Source organism: Atractosteus spatula, chromosome 7, assembly GCF_055471065.1.
Source record: "Atractosteus spatula isolate fAtrSpa1 chromosome 7, fAtrSpa1.hap1, whole genome shotgun sequence".
Lineage (NCBI taxonomy): Eukaryota > Metazoa > Chordata > Actinopteri > Semionotiformes > Lepisosteidae > Atractosteus > Atractosteus spatula.
In genome coordinates, this window is record NC_142712.1 from 2,859,039 (window position 1) to 2,882,426 (window position 23,388).

Genomic DNA, 23,388 nt, shown 5'->3' on the forward strand with positions numbered 1-23,388 from the left:
GAATTCATTATAAAAAATAAAAATTGTGCATTAAAACATTTTTTTTGTTTTTATGAGACTTGATTATTCCTACTGTGCTGTACCTGCCAAGTGAATTATATAAAATTACATGAACTTTTGGATGTTATTGCTGCTCTATACATTAATTCATAAAAATGTTTTTACTGCTTTAAAATTCCTGTTACAAAATTGGCTTTTCCCTTTATGTTTGTCATTTCATATAAAAAAAAAACAAAGAATGTTGCTCATAAGTTCAGGGATGGATACAAACCATACAAGTCAGTTATATAACCTTTAATAATGTGTCAAGGACTTGCTTGTAGAATCTAAAGTTTTCTGATGAACATTATAAATGATAATTGATTGTAATTGTAATTGATTCTGTAAGTGTTCTGACTTTCACATAGTCATTCCTAAGGACATTTTAATTCCTACTTTAATTTTCCATTAAAGGAAAAATGTTGTGTAGCGCTCTCGGGTTCATGTGGGTATGCACCCTCGCCGCTGCCGCCTCACGTCGGCCCCCCCACAACCAATGGGGACTCGAACTCAGGCCTTCGGAGTCACTCAACAGGGACCCAGCCACTTGAGCTAAGGGGAAATCTCCAGTCAGCCCAACGGCTGCGGTCCATGCTATTCACAGGGAAGGGCGGTGACGTCACAACCTGCAAGGGTGGCCGTATGCGTTACACTTGCATGGCTTTAAAATGTGCAGATTCACTGTGACCATATACTGTAGTCTTCACCACAGGATCAAGTAAAGGTTTATTCCATGCTGAAAAGAGAAGAAAGGGAACACAACGTTTTGGCTGTGGAGTTTCTTTTTTCTTATTTTTTTCCCACAAAAAATGCTGTTTTGTTTCTTTGTAACCCACATAAGCATTTCTATGCATTAGACACAATCAATTTGTGTGCCGGCAGTCTTTTACTCTGTCTATCTGATGTGGAAATATTGAGTCCTGGCTTTATGTTATCAGGACGGGTTCATAAGAGACCAGCTAGCAGAGCACACGAATAACATAAAAGTCCGAGAAAGACTGCTGACAACACTCGATGACCTCACGCTGAACAAGGCAATTCAAATAGTGTTTCAAACCAGCCCAGAGTGGCTCGCACAAGACGCAGGAGTGCTACACATGCGGAAGCAGCGTGCATCTCCTCCCAGGCGCTACGGGAATTGCAGTTCACCCTCTCACGCCACCAGGGCTCAGAACTGCCCTGTGTTAACAATGCGGCACGTACAATCACTTTGCTAAGGTCTGCCGTTTAGCGCAGGATTGGCACTCAACCTGTCGTTGAGGCCAAGGCTGCCCCATCCGGCAAGGGGCTATCTGCTCTAGTGGGAGAGCAACCCATAGCCCCTTCTCCACGGCCAGCCAGGGTCCTGTCCAGACCAGCCTGGCGTAAAGACTTTGTTACTGACTTTCAATTGCTTTTATTGTGGTTGCCGGTCTAACTTCCAGCAGTCCTATTTACTGTCTGGAAAAACTGTGTTTTTTTCGTTTTCTGAAGGGTGGGAGGGGGGGTGTTATGTCGCACACAGCGTCGGCGACATACTGTAACATGCCTTGGTGGGATTCCGCAGTTCTGTGTCGGTTAAGAGTTATGCACAATAAAGAGCAGACATCTGTGAAACCTGTCCGCCTTAGTCCCTGGGTTTCTGCTGTGTAACAATGTGTGTTATTATTTCTTATGTCAAAATGTTCATTTCTGTTTTTTCATAGACTCTACAAAACCATCTGAGGAAAAATCCATACCTGTACTACCCATTTAATTGTCTAGTTCTTCAGTTATGTCTGTGCATTGGTAGCATTGCTTTCATAAAAGGATGAGAACACTCTCTCACAATATCTGCACCCTGAATAGTAGGAGATGCTATGCAACATCATTAATTCTCATGATATTTCATGAAGTGAGAGTAGAAAAACGTCTCTTCTAAGCATGTCACATAAATATATAAAATAAGACTCATCAAATATATCTTCCTCTCCTGCCTCTACATTTACAATACTCTCTCCCTGCCCAGGAGATTATTGTGATCCACACACAAGCCTTCATGACCTCTGGCACATCAGTTGAGTGTGGCTGCAATACGAAATGAAAATGGGATTTCGAGCCACAACTATCTAAATTAACAAAAAAGGAATTGTCCTAAAATTAGTAAACATGTCTGCACATCCTCTACATTTACAATAGTTATTGTCTGCTGGGGAGTTTATAGTGATCCGCCAGCAGGCTTCTGACCTCTGAAAGAGGATGTGCTTAACCTGAGTTTCATCAGTGACAAAACGGAATGAGATCTTGAGCCACAGCTGTCTTAGTCATCACTCAGAACACAATGCTCTGCAAGCTGAGGCTTGGGCCTTATGTTTGAATTGCAAAACTGGTACTGTATATAAAAAACATAGCCTCTTACATACACTAAACGGCTCTCACAGAAGGCTGTGAGAAATGCTGAGTATTCGATTTTGTTCATGAAAATGGATTTCTCAATGCACTGATTAAGATTCGTGGGCCTCTGCTCCCATTGAAACTTTACAAGATGTCATGCCGTGCCACCCTCACAATTCCTACCTTGTTTATTACTACAAAGAATTATTTTTAACTGTGTTGTAGGACGTCATCTGGGACTATGATAAAGAGATTTAAGAGCAGCTCTTGCAAGATCAAAAACAAGAGACAGGAGAAGGGTGTCCATATGAAACAGTGAGTTACTCTGACTATGCTCACTGTTACTGATGCTATGGTTATTATATTTATATGATATATGAAGAATATTTGATTATTCTTTTTTTAATTCTTTATATACACCTCACCAGAAACCATTATACCTACAGTGACTTCTGATGCAGTGTGATTGGAAAATGCATTACCTCACTGATGGCAGCGTGTTCCACTATGATATTTGTTATCTGGTTATGTTGTAACTAAAGTTAATATGGTCAATATTAGAATATATTATACTAATTGATAACCAATTAATTGGTAAGTATTATACTATTAACAAAGGTATTGATTCTGCTAAATTGAAGTGTTCTCTGATTTCCAGGAAATCAACATGCAGAGATACCAAGGTGGAAATATTTCTCACTCTGAATTTTTTTTAATTGGATTTTCAGGACTTAAAGAACACAGATGGCTGCTTTTTTTCCCTTTCTTCCTGATGTTTGCCTTGTCTGTTGTGGCCAACGCACTTCTAATATTTGTTGTTAAGACACAAAGGAGTTTACATTCTCCAATGTGTGTTTTAATTGGTGCCACATCAGTTATAAACCTGTTTCTGACCATGTCTTTCATGCCAAGAATGTTGCTAAGCTTTTTATTTAACTGGAATGGTATTTCTCTGTTGGGGTGTCTTGTCCAAATGTTTTTTATTAATTTTATTGGCACATTCCAGTCATCTATTCTCCTCCTGATGGCTATAGATCGCTATGTTGCCATATGCATTCCATTGCGTTATAACGACTATTTGAACACTCCTAATTGTTTTAAATTTGTAATCGCATCACTTCTCAGAAGTACCATTTTCTTTGTGGTTGTTGCTTTCCTTGATGGCAGTCTGTCTTACTGTAACTCGAATATCATCGATCATTGCTTCTGTGAACACATGGCTCTGGTGGGACTGGCGTGTGGAAGCACATTGATAAACAACATTTTTGGACTCCTAATAATTTTTCTCATTACAGTTTTTGATTGGGTGTGTGTTTTTATTTCTTATGTGAAAATTTTCATTTCTGTCTTCTTTAAAGCCTCTGGAAAATCTTCTCGAAAAGCAATTCATACCTGCACTACACATATTATAGTCTTATTCTTGAATTACATATATGTCATGATAGCATTGCTTTCATATAGAATTGGGAATTCACTTTCTCCCAACATCCGTGTTCTCATTAGTATAATGTATCTACTTTTCCCCAGCTGTTTTCATCCAATTATTTATGGATTCAAAACTAAAGACATAAGAGAACAGATACTGAAAGCACTTAAAAGTGTCAGGAATAATCAGGTCTCCGTTAAAATGACCGATGTAATGTACAACCAACCTAAATAACATTCTGCAATTTCCCTCATGGGATCAATAAAGTATCTATCTATCTTATGAAAACAGATGGATCTTTTCTTTAACAAAAAAAATTAAGTACAGTTTTTCTGCTTTGGTACATATACATTTGAATACATTAAAACCCTGGTTTGCATGTGTTATATGTACATTTAATGAAAAAAAATCTATATTTATATCGGTCTGCAATTTGATTTATGTCATAAGTTTCAGACATTTAATTTAAAAAGAAATACCAACAGAAAGAAAATGTTGGTTTGATCCTGATGACTATTATAGAGGAACAAAATATGTACAGAGTATTTCTCATGACTCACCTAGGTGAGAGAATAGCATCCTGTCTGTTGGGAAGTGAAATTAGCTCCAGGGCCTGCACTGTGAAACTGTTTGCATGATTAAGGTCTTGTAATAAAGAGTGAGCTACTGAAAGACTGTATGATCTCCTTTTAACTCATATGTTCATCTTATCACTTTTACAGTATTTACCTCCTTATGTTTGTTTCCTAATAAACAGTACATATCTCTGTATCACTGGCTTACTCAATCTAATATTTATGTTATGAAGATAAAGAATATGAGGCACAAACACTGAAATGTTAAACTTATTTAAATTGTCACATTAATAATACTGAGACACTAAGTGCAGAATCCTTAGATTTGCTGCTGGGAAGAACACTCTTCATAATCCTGCGTTCAAGAAAATCATTATAATGTATTTTAATAGTATTTTGACATGGTGCAAAATATGCCCACAATAAATCTTTTATTGTTTCTGCACAACTGTCTTATTTATTATAATTGTGTAAAACTTGTTTGTTAGTGTTGCATTAGTTAGTAGTACTAGCTATTGATTACCTATGTTAAAATATTGTTACATCAAATTACACCTGGGGTAATTCTGGCTGTCAGGTAAATACAGATCTTGATTATTCCTCATAAGTATCTGTATCTGAGAACTCATGAGACCACTCTTAATAAAACAAAATTGTTGTTGTCCTTGAGCTCAAGAGGGTAACTTTCTTTAAAAGTGTAATTTAAAAAACTAGATCTGAATGAAGTGTGTAAATGCAGCAGTGTGCCACAGCTGATTACAATTAAATAAGTATAGTGAACATTCGTGACAGGGTCCATGGTGATTTCTGAGACTGGTGATGCAGAAATACAAAGAATCAAGGTGGGGACATTATTTCCCTGATGTATCGCATTATCCCATCTCAGCAGTATTCATTATTTACTCACTCACACAAAAATCCTTTATTCTCTAAAGAATCCATGTTCATACTGTGGCTTTCAGAAACATTTTATTTTCAGCACATCTAAGCAGCCGCCATAGAGTTTGTCAGATATAACTGCAGAAAATGTCTCTGTCTCAACCCCCATCTCCCTGAGGTGTTATTGTATTTTGCTAGAATAAAAAAAGCACAATTGCATATCAATTAGAACTCTCTTGATCTCTGTTTAACCACCATGAAAAAAATAAAAATATGCGCAAGCACATTTTTACCATGTGGCAGAAAGCTAATCACATATAAGTAACTTGAATCTAAAACATCCATAAATATAAAAAAACCTTCAAATTGTTTCAGACTGTATCAAGAAAATAAAGAAGCCCCATTGATCTTACTATACATCCAGAAATACTGTACCATAAAAATCAGCAGGCCTAATATAATAACTAATATACATTTTATTTATAAGTCCAGATCTCAGTTTTGAAAATCACTAAAAGAGCATTTTGTCCATGTTAACTACAGTGACAAAGAACAATACAGGGAGGATACAGCTGCCCACCAGCCACTAGAGCCTTTCTTATCAGACTCGAAATGAGCAACAGAACAAAGACACACAGTGTTTCCAGGGTTGTGTAAACCTTCTGCCTCTAGCCGCCTAATATTATTTACTAAATAAATGGATATACTGTATATTAATGCAGGCTTCTAAAATACTGATCATTCTGCTGAACGAACTCTTATATTAAAACTCTAGGCACCACTGCAATATTTAAGACACTACAGTTGTCAGCCAGTACATTACTACAGTACTTGTACTGTATATTATCCAGGGAATACAGAAGGGACTGAACGCTAGCTCTTGTGATGTTATAATACAGTATGAACCAATGAAACACTGAAGGATACCCTCTAAAAGATATATCACACCTACTTTACCCCTTATTACCCTTTTGTGTCCCAGTAAACACCTCTTGCCTTCTATTCACTGCTTTCTCCAGTAATTTATGTTGTCAGGAAAAGGAAAATGCTGTCGTTTTGTCCGAACATTTCACACCTAGTATTCGAGTGTGTGCGTTGCTGAGTTATTCCGCAAGGTCCGTTTAATAATAGCCATCAAAGAATTGTAGTGGCAAGGCTTATTAAAATACAGAAATAAAGTTTTCTGCTCCCTTGCCAGTCCCTCTCTCCTTTATCTCAGTGGTGCCTTATACAGAGGCCATTCCATTAGGTTCACATCTAAGGTGTTTTTCTAGCTGATAGAGTGTCCTGATAAGGAACAGCTCCCCAATTCCTGAGATTCTCCAGAAACCTTAACAAATGTCATTTCGGTGCCTAAAAGTCTGAGATTCCAAGGGAAAGTGTTATTCAAAGTTGGTTTACAACTCTAAGGTCAGAGGGCATGGTTACTCATCATCAGCCCATCAGGAACTAGTAGGGCAGGTTAACCCCACGTGGGTCTCTGATGCCCTTGAAACTTTCAACCAATGAATGACCTGCAGTTCCTCCAGGTAAAAACAGGCAACACAGAGCGCCTGGGAACGGTTCCGGAGGGCAGAACAGTTGGGAAGTGCAGAACAGTTCCCAAGGGAACACAGTTCCCAAGCACAGGACATTCTCGCAGCGCGCCTGCTGGACATTCAGCATCAGGGCTCCTCCTAAACATCCTCAGACTCAGCCTGGACCACCACATAATGGCCAGTATGTCCGAGTGCCAGAACTTTCCTTTGTTCTAAGAGTCAAGAGCGGAGGTTGCCAGCGCGTAACCAAAGGATCCACCCGAGGCTAGCACCAGCAGCAAGCCTCGTGAACAGGTCGGAACTGTGGACAGCTGAATCAGTATTCAGAACTAGCGCTTCATCAGGAACGAACCAGTCCTCTTCCTGACCTGCTGGGACCCACAGTCACTTTTCTCCAGTGCACAAACTCTGCTAGTTTCAGTCAGCACCAACTAACGAGTCTTCAGTGAGCACGTTGCAAGCCGCGCCAAGCACTGCGCTCCTTTCTTTCCTTCTGACTAGAACACAATTAAATTGCAGCCAAAGAATAGATATCTCTATCCACATACTTCCCGTTTCCTTCTATACTGGTTGAAAAACGTTTTTCACTGTGTTTTTTTTATTGTACCACTACAAGCATGGCCAACCTCTGAAGCTTCAGCCCGTGTCATGATAGTCATCCCTCCTCTTAAGGGCGCTCCGACCCTTTTGTATTTTTCTTTATTACGTGCACCTGCCCCCTGTTTTGTCGGTCACTATTTAAGCCTGGTACTCTGGCTCAGCATTGGCAGATGGACACCTGGAACCCTGCCGGGTTCAGGAGAGACCCGTTGGCATAGGCTTCATCATGGCCTCCTGACCAGCTGACTCCGGGGCTCGGAGTGCCTGGCCTTGTTACCCTGGTTTTATTCTCTGTTCCTGTTCGGATTTTAGTGTCTTTTCTTGGATGGATCCCCAGTTCCTGGACTCAGAACCCCGGATTTCCCCCTTGGACTGTCTGGATTTGTTTGCCTGCGCCATGCCCCCCCAGGCACCAGATCACCACCATCACGCCACCCTGTCTGTCATCCCGTCCTGCTCCTGCTTCCATCCTGATCCTCTATGTCCATGGTTCTCAAACTATGGTACCCCCAGGTGGTATGCCATATGACCCTGGAAATTTGTTGTGTGCATTGAAAAATTGGGATGGTTTTCATATTTTCTATTTTAATAAAATTAATTTGTGTCAAATACGAAGCCTACGTACTACGATACAGCACATGCTAATACTTGAGGGGACACAGGAGCTATTATTTAATTCTATACCATTGTATAGGAATGCATGCTACGGATGTACTGTAAGTGACCAATTGTATAAGTTTTCTCCAGCAAATAGGAAGGTAGGAGAATGTGTGTGATTTTGGAAAAATGCCAATGTTGTAAGCACAGGAAAGCGTGATGGATAACAGAAAAATATTTAAGAACTGTTCGAGGTTAATTTGAGAAAAATACACTGAGCGTCTGTGTTTTGCTCCCATGCACATGAAATAATTTCTTTTAACTTCTGAGACTGACTCCTGAAATGGAAAAGGGGAAAAATGCGGGCTTGCAGATTTGGTAAAGCAGGTAAGCCCCACTCTATTTGTGAAGAACTATTTGTTTACCGTTGGCTAAAGAGCTGACACTTATTATGTGTGGAGAAAAAGCTGCTAAACAGCTCGACCTGGTGCCCCCTTCGAAAGACGCTGTCACTCACAGAATTATTGATATGGCAGATGATGTCAAAAGTACGCTGATAGAGCGCGTTAAGATGAGCAGAGTCTTTTCACTGCAATTAGATGACTCTGTAGATGTCGTTGATTTAGCCAATTTACTCATTTACGTAAGACATGAGTTGGAGGTAATGTCCCATGAGGACTTTCTGTTCTGTAAGCCGCTACCAACAGGATCTACAGGAGAGCACATATTTCAGCTTCTGAATGAATTTATCGAAGAGAATTGCATAGACTGGATAAAATGCGTCGCAGTTTGTACAGACGGTGCTAGGGCAATGACAAGCCGACACAAAGATGTAGTTTCACGAATTAGAGAGGTTGTTCCAGATATGAAGTGGACGCACTGCAGCATCCAACGCAAGGCCTTGGCTGTCAAGAAAATGCCTGAAGATCTAAAATCTGTTGGATTGCTGTGAATTGTATGAAGGCTAGACCAATTAATTCACATCCGCTTTGCTCAACTAAACAGGCTCACCCCTCTCACTGAAATGGTGCTTTATTATTATTATCATATTTATTATGTGCGTATGTGAGTGTGTGCACGCACGTGTGCTCATGTTGGTCAATGAGATTTTCTGGGGTTCCTATGAGAGGATGACTTGTAGGTGGTACTTGAATGCTTTGGTTTGATCGGGGGTGGTACTTGGTCCAAAAAGTTTGAGAACCACTGCTCTACGTCTTTTCCCTGTTGTCCTTCTCCACTTACTTCCAGATTATACCGTCTGTATAGGGTCCTGAACTACATTTCACGTTACACCCTGTGCAATAAGACAGGTTAAAATAAGACAGGAGGTTACACTTAACATACTTAATCCTCTCCTTCATCAGGGATTTTAAAAGGAGGAATGCTTGACCCCACCTTTTCCAACATTAGCCTGCATTCTTTCAGCAACAGAATCACTCTTCAGACTCTGTATTCTTTTTTCTCAGAGCTATTGATAGGAGAAAAAGAAATGATCACTACAACAAGTCTGTCTCCTGAAGAATCTGCCATTCAGAGTTTGGATGTGATTCACCATTAGGCTCGGATAAAGTATGTGTGATCTTTTAGCACCAGATCATTTGTATTGGACTTACTACCCAGCAAGTCAGGTGTGTGGCCTGGTGACTCTGATGCAGCCTGACTAGTTCTCTGAACCTCCATTCTCTTGTCTTAATTTTTAAAGGCAGTGAATGTGCCCCTCTTTTAGATGTGGGAATGTGCCAACTAAAACACTTCATCATTTCAAAACAATCTAAAAACCACATAGCCCCAGCCCTTAATATAAAACCCAAAGATAATCTTCTCTCAGAGTTTTGAGCAACATTTACACTCCAACATGTGAAGATAAATCATGGATAAATGTAGTTATTTGTACATTTAATTTTCTATAGTAACTAATACATCAGCTAAACATTTGTTTCTGTGCCTGTGTTTTGAGTTTTAAAAATGTTGTCAGATTTCCAGGAGGATATTCCAACTCTGACCAGTACAGTTAAAAAAGACAAGAAAAAGCAAACATGTCAAGCAAGCTAAAATATAGGAAAGAGAAAAGGCACTTACTCTCACTTTCTAGCACACTGCTCACACGCACTTCAAATGCATACATCAGTAGGCATCTCTAACAGACAGATAAACAGATAAACATATACATTTCTGAGTGACATTTTTAAGTTGTGTCAAGACAAAATGTACATAAATGTGTGAAAGTTCAGAAGCCAAATTTTTAAAACGCAGATATACAGTAGGTAATATGTGACAAGAGGCCATTCAAACCCACCTTGCAAATAAAGGTTTTTCATAAACGTAGCAAAAGGTGCATTTAATGAATTTTATAGTAAATAGATTCATTAGTCCTGTAAACCTCTTCACATTTTTAGGAACCTTTTGTCACAGTTCACATGTTATTTGGTAACATGTTGTATTACTTAAATGTATTTGTGACTCATCTTGTGTTTATCAGTTACACAAGTCTCCATTGTGGTAAGATTTGCCAATCTGATACACTTAATGTAACAAAACATTACAATTCTGCACTGGCCCATGTGTGTTAATTAACTCAGCCAGAAGTAGCCAGCCAGCAGACGCTGCGTCACCCGGGGAAAACACAGGGGACTGAAGGTGGACATTAGAATACAGCAGGAGGAAACTAAAGGGTTTCCTTTGTAAATTGTATCAGTCCTCTTTTCCCCCTCAAGTCTGTGTCCCAGTAAACACCACATTCCAGGAAAAAGAAAGAGCTGAAAGGTTAAAACTGTCCAGTCTAAATATTTAAATAACAAGAAACAACAGACACAGATCATTTTCTATGCTCTACAACAGTCAGTGACTGAGCATGATTAAATCTTGTTTCAACCTGGTACTGTACAACATAAACATACACAGTATATTTTGAAAACATCACTTGAGCTTTATTTTAATTTGCTCACAATTTTTGTACATTGTAATCGATAGTTTAAGATACAGTATCTGCTTCCTTCAGAGTTGTGGATTTATTACATAATATAAATACAGCCAAATCATCTGTGTCACACTTGAAGCTATTATTTCCATCATGACAGTAAATGCTACAAATTCCGCTATTATATTTTAAGAAGCTGGAATTATAATTTTTCAGAGTTATGGCAAATAATTCATTTTGTAGTATGCCTTCCTTGCATTTTCACTAAATACTTTGTACTTAAAGGGCTACTGTGAGACATCTGGCAAAACACAAAAAAGCAGGTCTGTACCCTGGCTGAGATGCCAGTGGATCTCATCACACTCACATGTGAAGAGATATCAATCAACCTGCACAGCATTTTCAAAATGTGTTAGGAAACCGGGGCTCCTCGAAAACACTTATGCAGAGATAAAGAGAGCTAGCAGACGCAACACAGAAGGCAGAATGTCAGAGGAAGACCAGTATTCAAGAGCTGTGAGGAAAAAGCAAACTGTTAAATGACTGATTAATATCTGGCCATTTTACACTTTAAAAAATTAAGTTTTATCTATCATAGTTCTATCATACTTAAATAAACTAAGCACTTTTGTATTATACTCTGTATTATGGTTTTGTTTTGATAATAAGGACACAAATCAACGACTATCTGCAATTAAGAAGGGTTTTGGCATTAAAGAATGGGTGTGCAAATTTAACTGAATAATCTTTTCATTCAGTGCAGAAAACATGAAGCCTTTTATTTTTCAATTATTTGCAAAGAAGAGAATAAATTTAATTTAACTATTAATTTATTAAATGTAACTGCAACATTTTATTTAGGTAACAGATGTCTGGAATCAGAAATATCGACAGTATATCAAAATCAGAAAACAATTATTTTTCAAGATGAAGCAATTGTTGTTTTTTTTTTGTCAAAATTATAGGTAGCGTGTTATGTGGGCTTCAGTAGACCACTATAATGTTATGTGTGCCAAAATGATTTTTTGTGAGTGTGTACCTCAGTCTGATCATACTTTTCAACTATTTTGTGATTTTCTGTGAGTACTATAAGGGAACAGACACAGTAATCTACAAGACACCTTACTGATACATGCCCCCAGAGCCAGTTTCAGCCTGGAATTTTCTCCCTTTAAACATCTTGTCATATCTCTTCAGCGGAACTGTCATGGATGTCGGAAGGGACGAACCGTGGAATGGCAGGAGAGCGTAAAAAGACCCGATGCGAAGCAGCGGAAAGGGGAGTTAGCCCGGGCTCAGCAGTGCAAAGAGTTCTGGAAATGCCGTATAGAAACCTATGACTTCAGGCTACGGACGGAGCGGCTACCTAGTGCTAGGCGGGTCTCAGGACATCCGAACGTCAATGCTGAGCGAGGTGAATTAGAGACCCGGAAATATATAGCCCCAGAGAGAGAGACACCGGAAGGACAGCAGAGCACAGGAAGCAAGGGACAGGACAGAGTAGGAGCGCCCTCTGGCTGTAGAGGGTGTGACAGGAACATAGCAGAAGCCTTGTTTAAGTCTTAAATTGAAGCTCACCCCTTTGGCATTAAGAGTAAATAATCAAATTTCTTTTATCTCTTAATGTGTCCACTCAGCAGACAAAATATACAGAAACAAACAGCAGGGATTTTGTTTTATGTCTTCAAAGATTTTTTTTTGGGTGCCTGCCAAACAGCTTTCTGTAGGCCCTGCCCTAGGTTTCTACTAGCTTGGATAAAAAATCAAGACAAATTGACGAATTTGAAAAAATTCTACAAAGAATTCTCCCATTGCCTTGGGGCTACGAATGACTGAAAATACAATGAATGACAGCGTTTTCCACCAATCAGACCAGCTTTTTCAAGGCGGTCAGTTTCAAAATTCAGTTGCAACAGTTAATACCTTTCAGCTTCCTCCAAGTATGGAGATGAGTAAGGTAAGCCTGTTGGATATATTTCTGATCTTGCGGATGCCTTGAACAAGGTAAAAACATGGGATATATATTTATTTTTGTTGCTGGTTTAAGTTTTTGCAGTCATGTTTTGCTGGATTATTGATTACTTAACTACGCACTTTGGAAATTTTGCTTCAAATTCAAATTTGCTGAAGTGTGTCATCAGATAAAAAGTGTTATTGTGATCAATAGCCTTGGTGTACTTTGGTTCTGAAAACGGTTTTGTGAAGCTCCGGTTGTCTATTTCCGATTGATATAAGGTTTTCTGAAAAAGATTTTTGGGTTTTGTTGGTGACATATTGTGAAATGTGATTTGGTTCCCATTTATAGCACTTGGGTGCCTTGGTGGGATTCTGCAGTTCTGTGTCGGTTAAGAGTTATGCACAATAAAGAGCAGACATCTGTGAAACCTGTCCGCCTTAGTCCCTGGGTTTCTGCAGTGTAACAATGTGTGTTATTATTTCAAAATGTTCATTTCTGATTTTTGATTGACTCTACAAAACCATCACAGAAACCATCACCTTTGCAGCCTACGCATCCTGACGCAGCTACCCACCTGAACTACTACCCATTTAATTGTCTAGTTCTTCAGTTACAGTATGTCTGTGCATTGGTAGCATTGCTTTCATAAAAGGATGAGAACACTCTCTCACAATATCTGCACTCTGAATAGTAGGAGATGCTATGCAACATCATTAATTCTCGTGATATTTCAAGTAAAGAAGTGAGAGTAGAAAAATGTGTGTTCTAAGCATGTCAGATAAATATATAAAATAAGACGCATCAAATATATCTTCCTCTCCTGCCTCTACATTTACAATACTTTCTCCCTGCCCAGGAGGTTATTGTGATCCACACACAAGCCTTCATGACCTCTGGCACAGAATTCACATCAGTTGAGTGTGGTTGCAATGAGAAATGAAAATGGGATTTCGAGCCACAACTATCTAAATCAACAAAAAATCAATTGTCTTAAAATTACTAAACAAGTCCTGCACATCCTCTACATTTACAATAGTAATTGTCTGCTGGGGAGTTTATAGTGATCCGCCAGCAGGCTTCTGACCTCTGAAAGAGGATGTGCTTCACCTGAGTTTCATCAGTGACAAAACGGAATGAGATCTTGAGCCACAGCTGTCTTAGTCATCACTCAGAACACAATGCTCTGCAAGCTGAGGCTTGGGCCTTATCTTTGAATTAAAAAACTGGTACTGTATATAAAAAACATAGCCTCTTACATACACTAAACGGCTCTCACAGAAGGCTGTGAGAAATGCTGAGTATTCGATTTTGTTCATGAAAATGGATTTCTCAATGCACTGATTAAGATTCGTGGGCCTCTGCTCCCATTGAAATTTTACAAGATGTCATGCCGTGCCACCCTCACAATTCCTACCTTGTTTATTACTACAAAGAATTATTTTTAACTGTGTTGTAGCACGTCATCTGGGACTATGATAAAGAGATTTAAGAGCAGCTCTTGCAAGATCAAAAACAAGAGACAGGAGAAGGGTGTCCATATCAAACAGTGAGTTACTCTGACTATGCTCATTGTTACTGATGCTATGGTTATTATATTTATATGATATATGAAGAATATTTGATTATTCTTTTTTTTATATACACCTCACCAGAAACCATTATATCTGCAGTGACTTCTGATGCAGTGTGATTGGAAAATGCATTACCTCACTGATGGCAGCATGTTCCACTATGATATCTGTTATCTGGTTATGTTGTAACTAAAGTTAATATGGTCAATATTAGAATATATTATACTAATTGATAACCAATTAATTAGTAAATATTATACTATTAACAAAGGTTTTGATTCTTGAGTTTACCAGAATGCATACTGAAATCCTGCTAAATCTTTATATGCTCCTAATAAAATCATGGACAAAACCATTGATTTGGAATGATTCAAATTATGACAGTTGGATTTTTAAATCCAATACAGCAGTCAATATTTACCAATATTTTCATTTTGATTAAATTAAATATAATTAATGTAATTAATAGAAGTGTTCTCTGATTTCCAGGAAATCAACATGCAGAGATACCAAGGTGGAAATATTTCTCACTCTGAATTTTTTTTAATTGGATTTTCAGGACTTAAAGAACACAGATGGCTGCTTTTTTTTCCTTTCTTCCTGATGTTTGCCTTGTCTGTTGTGGCCAATTCGATTTTGATATTTGTTATTAAGACACAAAGGAGTTTACACTCTCCAATGTGTGTTTTAATTGGTGCCACATCAGTTATAAACCTGTTTCTGACCATGTCTTTCATGCCAAGAATGTTGCTAAGCTTTTTATTTAACTGGAATGATATTTCACTGACCGGTTGTCTGACCCAAATGTTTTTTATTAACTTCACTGGTTCATTCCAGTCATCCATTCTCCTCCTGATGGCTATAGATCGCTATGTTGCCATATGCATTCCATTGCGTTATAACGACTATTTGAACACTTCTAATTGTTTTAAATTTGTAATCGCATCACTTCTCAGAAGTGCCATTTTCTTTGTGGTTGTTGCTTTCCTTGATGGCAGTCTGTCTTACTGTAACTCGAATATCATCGATCATTGCTTCTGTGAACACATGGCTCTGGTGGGACTGGCGTGTGGAAGCACATTGATAAACAACATTTTTGGACTCCTAATAATTTTTCTCATTACAGTTTTTGATTGGGTGTGTGTTTTTATTTCTTATGTGAAAATTTTCATTTCTGTCTTCTTTAAAGCCTCTGGAAAATCTTCTCGAAAAGCAATTCATACCTGCACTACACATATTATAGTCTTATTCTTGAATTACATATATGTCATGATAGCATTGCTTTCATATAGAATTGGGAATTCACTTTCTCCCAACATCCGTGTTCTCATTAGTATAATGTATCTACTTTTCCCCAGCTGTTTTCATCCAATTATTTATGGATTCAAAACTAAAGACATAAGAGAACAGATACTGAAAGCATTTAAAAGTATCAGGAATAACCAGGTTTCTGTTAAAATGACTGATGTAATGTACAACCAACCTAAATAACATTATGAATACAGCTGGATCTTTTCTTTAACAATATTAGTGCCTCAAATTGGAAAAAAATTAAATTACATTAAATTTAAAAGGAAATACCAACAGAAAGAAAATGTTAAAAGTTTTCAAGTATAAATGGAAGATCTCTGTGTTCACTGACAAGTGCTGTGTTGTGTGAAATGATGTTTTTTCAGTGCTCCAGGACCTACTGTAGTCATAGTACAGAAACAATAAGTTTAGAAGTTTGGTTTGATCCTGATGACTATGATAGAAAAACAAAATATGTACAGAGTATTTCTCATGACTCACCTACAGTAGGTGAGAGAATAGCAGCCTGTCTGTTGGGAAGTGAAATTAGCTCCAGGGCCTGCACTGTGAAACTGTTTGCATGATTAAGGTCTTGTAATAAAGAGTGAGCTACTGAAAGACTGCATGATCTCCTTTTAACTCATATGTTCATCTTACTACTTTTATAGTATTTACCTCCTAATGTTAATAAATAGCACATATCACTGGCTGGCTCAATCTAATATTTATGTTATGAAGATAAAGAATATAAGGCACAAACACTGAAATTTTAAACTTATTTAAATTGTCACATTAATAATACTGAGGCACTAAGTGCAGAATCCTTAGATTTGCTGCTGGGAAGAATACTCTTCATAATCCTGTGTTCAAGAAAATCATTAAAATGTATTTTAATAGTATTTTGACATGGTGCAAAATATGCCTACAATAAATCTTTTGCCTCTGCACAACTGTGTTGTTTATTATAATTGTGTAAAACATGTTTGCTGGTGTTGCATTAGTTAATAGTACTAGCTATTGATTACCTATGTTAAAATATTGATTCATCAAATTACACCTGGTGTAATTCTGGCTGTCAGGTAAATACAGATCTTGATTATTCCTCATAAGTATCTGTATCTGAGAACTCATGAGACCACTTTTAAATTAACACAATTGTTATTGTTCTTGAGCTTGAAAGAGGTTAACTTTCTTTAAAAGTGTAATTTAAAAAACTAGATCTGAATGAAGTGTGTAAATGCAGCAGTGTGCCACAGCTGATTACAATTAAATAAGTATAGTGAACATTCGTGACAGGGTCCATGGTGATTTCTGAGACTGGTGATGCAGAAATACAAAGAATCAAGGTGGGGACATTATTTCCCTGATGTATCGCATTATCCCATCTCAGCAGTATTCATTATTCAATCTCTCACACAAAAATCCTTTGTTCTCACAAGAATCCATGTTCATACTGTGGCTTTCAGAAACATTTTATTTTCAGCACATCTAAGCAGCCGCCATAGAGTTTGTCAGATATAACTGCAGAAAATGTCACATTGTGTCACACAACAGTTCAGAAAAATATCTGATCTGTCTCTACTCCCATCTCCCCTTATCTGAGGTGTTATTGTATTTTGCTGGAATAAAAAAAGCACAATTTCATATCCATTAGCACTCTCTTGATCTCTGTTTAACCACCATGAAAAAAATAAAAATATGCACAAGCACATTTTTACCATGTGGCAGAAATCTAATCACATATAAGTAACTTGAATCTAAAACATCCATAAATAAAAAAAACTTCAAATTGCTTCAGACTGTATCAAGAAAATAAAGAAACCCCATTGATCTTACTGTACATACAGAAATACTGTACATTAAAAACTTGACAAATAATTCATTTTGTAGTATGCCTTCCTTGCATTTTCACTAAATACTTTGTACTTAAAGGGCTGCTGTGAGACATCTGGCAACACACAAAAAGCAGGTCTGTACCCTGGCTGAGATGCCAGTGGATCTCATCACACTCACATGTGAAGAGATATCAATAAACCTGCACAGCATTTTCAAAATGTGTTAGGAAACTGGGGCTCCTCGAAAACACTTATGCAGAGAACTAGCAGACACAACACAGAAGGCAGAATGTCAGAGGAAGACCAATATTCAAGAGCTGTGTACAAAAAGCAAACTGATAAATATCTGGCCATTTTACACTTATTTATCTATCGTTTTTACCTTTTTTAAAAAGTTTTATCTACTGTATCATAGCTCTATCATACTTAAATAAACTAAATACTTTTGTATTATACTCTGTATTATGGTTTTGTTTTGATAATAAGGACACAAATTATACACAAAAAAACAGCAGGAATTTTTTTTCTGACTTCAAAGATTTTTTGGGGTGGCCTGTCAAACAGCTTTTTGTAGGCCCTGCGCTAGGTGTCTACTAGCTTGGATAAAAAATCAAGACAAGTTGACGAATTTGAAAATATTCTACAAAATTTTCTACCATCGCCTCAGGGCTACGAATGGCTGAAAATACAATGAATGACAGCGTTTTCCACCAATCAGACCAGCTTTTTCAAGGCGGTCAGTTTCAAAATTCAGTTGCAACAGCCAATACCTTTCAGCTTCCTCCAAGTATGGAGATGAGTAAGGTAAGCCTCTTGGATATATTTCTGATCTTGCGGATGCCTTGAACAAGGTAAAAACACGGGATATATATATATATTTTTGTTGCTGGTTTAAGTTTTTGCAGTCATGTTTTTGCTGGGTTATTGATTACTAATCGACGCACTTTGGAAATTTGCTGAAGTGCTTCATCAGATAAAAAGTGTTATTGTGATCAATAGCCTTGGTGTACTTTGGTTCTGAAAATGGTTTTGTGAAGCTCCGGTTGTCTATTTCCGATTGATATAAGGTTTTCTGAAAAAGATTTTTGGGTTTTGTTGGACGACATACTGTGAAATGTGATGTTCGTCCTCAGTAAATATTGACTTAGTGTGTCAAGCGCTCCGTCCCTTGGGCAGTTCCGGGGGACATTAATGGACATTAATTAATAATTAATTAATTAATTATTTTTCAAAAAGTTAAACTGTGTTGTGTCACAGAAATGAGAAGCAAACTTTGTCCCAGCTGTCCTGGCCCCTACAGGGAAGGCAGTTCCAGTGCACACCCATTTATGTTTTTAATTTAAAATCGACAGCTTTGCTACATACAGCTAAGCTGGAAACATGGTTTTTTTTCATGTCTTGGGAGAATGAGGCAGTGTAGGCAGACACCTCCAAATCTTCGAGCCACTCAACATTTAACATGTCACAGACAGCAACACCCTGTATTGGTGATTCAGCACGAACTGGAAGATAAACTCCTCTCTCATCAACAGTACCAAATACCTGTGAGAGCCTTGGGAAACCAAAGGGATAGCCGTTTTGCTGAGAGCAGAGAGAGCTCTGCTGGCCTATCCTACCCTTGGCAGCTGTTGTCTGTCATTGCTTGAGAAATCCCAGTCAAACCTGGATAGTGATATGAACCAGGCTTGAACCCATGATCATAGATCTCAGCCTGCAACCTTACCAGTTGTTCTTCTTGAAAGGGCCCCAGTCTTTATATGCTGTATACTGTATCCGTCTTGGCTAACAGGACTACTTCTAAGTCAACACCATGCTACCAGCTCTGGGTTCTGGTTGGTAACTTCACTCATAACTGCTCATCAGGCCAGCGGTTGTCCTTGTTTCTAAGTCTTACACTGTAACTTACTCTCTGGGCAGTAAACTACTTCAATGAAATGACAACAGCAGTATCTGGGAAAGGGACTTGAACCCACAACCCACCAGTTATGAGTCTGTATACTTACCCATTATGTTACACAGTACATGTGGCCCTTGTTAGTTGGCCCTCTTCGTATGTTAGCCCTATCATTGAAGACCTCATTGGTCTGTCCTTTACATTATGCCTGGTTTAAAGCAGGTCACAACAATAAAGAGCTCTAGAGAACATTTGGGGATTTAGGTCTACTGAACTACAGTCAGACAGATTAATTGTTTTCATGCACAAGCATTTGTACACAGGTTAGTGGGAAGTGAAGCAAATAAGCTGACATCTGTTGTTGGAATTGATTATTTCCTTCGCTTTGGACATTTGTGTTTTGTTTTACCATTTTGAGCATTGCTAACGATACACTGCTGTAAGTTACTGCAGCTTTTCCTGGCCTCATGATGGAACAAGAAAATAAGAGTCCAGAAAGAATTCTTTTCAGGTCATGAAACATAAAAAAATATTTCCGGCAGTGCTACATAAGGTGATTCACTAGTATGCCTTGGATAGCTTCCACAGAGGATGCATTTAGTGTTGTTTAAGTGGGAAACAAAGGGGAAAGATCATAACTCATACCTGTCTTAATGAACACTCCACTAACAGCTCCAAAAACTAAGGCTGGGACTCATCCTTGAATAAAAAAAATGTTTATAATAAAAAACTGATTTGGTGTATTTCTCAATTAGCTTTCTCAATCTGTGGGCCTCTGCTTCTCTGTGAATTTGATACAGAGTCTTGCCTTGTTACTTTATGATACATTATGTCATTCATTACTGTTATTTTTAGCATCGTACTAGAAGTTCATCAAGGGAATCTGGGAAAGGGATAAGAGTACCTCTGGTAAGACATGTCTGGATTAAACTGTGATCAAAGGCAAAAGACAGAAGAGGGGTTTTCTTATGAAACAGTGAGTTTTATTGATTTGCTGAACACTGTTTATTCATTTGCAGCATACGATAAGGAAATTAATTTATTGAATCTTTTGTCTCCTTATTATATATTTCTTTCCTTATATTTTATTGACATCAATATCTAAAGAAGTACTCATGTTCACTGACTAATCATAATATTTGCCTTTTTTGCTATTTTAAATTTCATGATGTATATTATACTTTTGTATCACTGGTATGCACCATTGTTGATTATAAATTATTTTTACCTATAATGGAAATAATCTAATTCCCAGAAAATTCTTATATTTAAAATCTCCAGGTCTGGAATCGAGATGCAAGGACATCAAGATGGAAACTCTTCTTACAATTATTTTTTTTTAATTGGATTTTCTGGACTTAAAGAACACAGATGGCTGCTTTTCTTCCCTTTCTTTCTGTTGTTTCTGTTATCTCTTGTGGCCAACTCACTTCTAATATTTGTTATTAAGACACAAACAAGTTTACACTCTCCAATGTGTGTTTTAATTGGTGCCACATCAGTTGTAAACCTGTTTCTGATTATGTCTTTCATGCCTAGAATGTTGTTAAGCTTTTTATTGAACTGGAATGCCATTTCTCTGTTGGGGTGTCTGGTCCAAATGTTTTTTATTAATTTCATTGGCACATTTCAAACATCTATCATCCTCCTAATGGCTATAGATCGCTATGTTGCCATATGCATTCCACTGCGCTATAATGACTATTTGAATACTGCAAATTGTGTTAAATTTGTTTTTGCATCACTTATCAGAAATGGCTCATTTCTTGTGGTTATTGCCTTCCTTGATGGCAATCTCTCCTACTGTAAATCAAATATCATAGATCATTGTTTCTGTGAGCACATGGCCCTGGTGGGCCTGGCTTGTGGAAATACAGTAATAAACAGTATTGTAGGTTTGCTAATAATATCTTTTATAACAGTTGTTGATGGGTTGTGTGTTATTATTTCGTATGTCAAAATTTTCATTTCTGTTTTTTTGAGGGGCTCTGGAAAATCCTCCCGAAAAGCAATCCATACCTGTACTACTCACATCATAGTCTTAGTCTTGAATTACTTCTCTGCATTGCTCGCATTACTTTCATATAGGGTTGGGAACAATCTCTCTCCCAATATCCGTGTCCTGATTAGTATATTATATCTGCTTTTTCCCAGTTGTGTACACCCAATTATTTATGGCTTCAAAACTAAAGACATAAGAGAACATTTACTTAGACTTCTTCAAACTACAAAAATGTCTTAATTGTCTACAAGTGTACCAAGGGTAATGTACAGCAAGTTTTAGGAAGAATAGACAAAGAAAGGATTCCATCTGTGTACATCAACAGTGTGATTCAAAATGAAATCTCAAGAAAGACCTTCAGAATAACTATAGCTCCAGCATATAGTTGTAAGTAAATGTAAACTTTTTTGACAGAAAAAAAACAGAAGTACAATTAAAATATTTGAAAAGGCAATACATTTTTATTTAGTACTTTTAAGAAATGTTTTTCATTGTATTCAGTTTTGATGATTGTAGCTGATCTGTCATATAAGCTCACTACAGTGTCTATTCAAGACATGAAGCTGAGTTTGCCTGCTCTTCTAAAACAATTTCTTGTAATATGTAAATTATATTGATATTAAACTTTGTCATTTAAATTCTGTCTTGTTTATCTTGGCTAAGGATTATATTTAACACCATGCTAGTACCTCATCAAGGGATTATGGAAAAGAGATTTAAGAGTAGATCTTGCAAGACTAGAATGGAATCAATTTCAATTCAAGTTGGTATTTTTACTAATAAGGTCAAGGTAAGGCTCTGTTGGTAAAGTCATGAAGAGGTTGCAGCTGAAATAGAATCATCTAGTTGAACTACACAACTCATCTTCAAGACAGAACAGAGAGCATCATTAAAACAGCATATTTATTTAAATGTGCCATGATTGTGTGAAACTTTAAAAGTATGACAATTGAATGCATCATCCCTGAAATCAGAACTATATCTTGATTGATGAGGTCAGCAGTTCTATTTTTCTAGTTGAACCACATAATAATACTAACAATACAAACTTTGTTTGTGCACTTACTGTAGGAATATCTACAAATTGTAAAACAGTTTCCTTTAAAAAACAATCCCAACCAGGCAATAAACTGTTTGAGTACAATATAAATATGTTTCTGTCTAGCACAGTATCTATCGTGCTCTTTACCGACTCCCTGATCAGCACACACACTTGCTAACCATTAAATTTCAGTAAACCCAGGTGAACCTGCAGTTCTGCTCTCCTCTTCCTTCCCTCTCCAAAAAGCCTTAGCTGATGACCTGTCGCATAGTAATTTATGCTTTTCTACCACATAAGGGTTATCCCTTTCTGTATGGCTATTTACTTGAAGTAGAAGTGTAGAGGCAGATTATTTTAGAGACATCTTTTCTAGTCTCTTTCCCAGAAGGTGTGAGCAGATCTGATACTTAAAAGACCTGTTCAGTTGTAGTTAAAGATATTTAAATGCACCTCTGCTTCAAGCCAAGAGTCACATCTTTGCCAGATCACAAAGTTTGCCAGTTTCCAGCCTTCACTTTTCTGTTGCCATAAAAGGACCTAGAGAATGTACTAGAGATGATAGGTACTGTACAAATCAACTTTCATGTCATCCATGTCCTGACAGAACATTATTCCAGGCAGTACATGTTCTGCCATTGAGGACTTTAATGACAAAACCCTACAAGAGTCGTGTTTGTTGAGAAAGCAGGTGTCAGAAATACTAAACAGGGCTCATGATAACCAAAGCTGTTCCACATTTCTCATGTCCATATTGATCCTACAGTACATTACTTACTGCAGAGATTTAACAGTGTAAGTGGTCTTAGGACCCCCGTTGTATAACATGATCTAACACAGGGTAGTGTGCCATGCTCCAGTAATATTCGTATTCTAC

At 37.6% G+C, this 23,388-nt stretch overlaps 3 protein-coding genes across 3 annotated transcripts; all 3 read left to right on the forward strand.

Moving 5' to 3' along the window:
- Positions 1–3,058: 3,058 nt before the first annotated feature.
- Positions 3,059–4,051, forward strand: LOC148830179 (olfactory receptor 52K1-like). The gene has a single exon (XM_088921925.1). The coding sequence runs from the start codon at positions 3,059–3,061 to the stop codon at positions 4,049–4,051; it is 993 nt and encodes a 330-aa protein (XP_088778051.1).
- A 10,898-nt stretch (positions 4,052–14,949) lies between these two features.
- On the forward strand, positions 14,950–15,942 carry LOC148830180 (olfactory receptor 52K1-like). Its single transcript, XM_088921927.1, has one exon. The coding sequence runs from the start codon at positions 14,950–14,952 to the stop codon at positions 15,940–15,942; it is 993 nt and encodes a 330-aa protein (XP_088778053.1).
- A 4,822-nt stretch (positions 15,943–20,764) lies between these two features.
- LOC148830181 (olfactory receptor 52K1-like) lies at positions 20,765–21,712 on the forward strand. The gene has a single exon (XM_088922297.1). It carries the CDS (start codon positions 20,765–20,767, stop codon positions 21,710–21,712), a length of 948 nt encoding a protein of 315 aa, XP_088778423.1.
- The last annotated feature ends 1,676 nt before the right edge of the window (positions 21,713–23,388 follow it).

Bases quoted from the DNA above. Each gene is read 5' to 3' on its own strand.
- LOC148830179 (XM_088921925.1), top strand. From the start codon at position 3,059: ATGCAGAGATACCAAGGTGGAAATATTTCTCACTCTGAATTTTTTTTA.
- LOC148830180 (XM_088921927.1), top strand. From the start codon at position 14,950: ATGCAGAGATACCAAGGTGGAAATATTTCTCACTCTGAATTTTTTTTA.
- LOC148830181 (XM_088922297.1), top strand. From the start codon at position 20,765: ATGCAAGGACATCAAGATGGAAACTCTTCTTACAATTATTTTTTTTTA.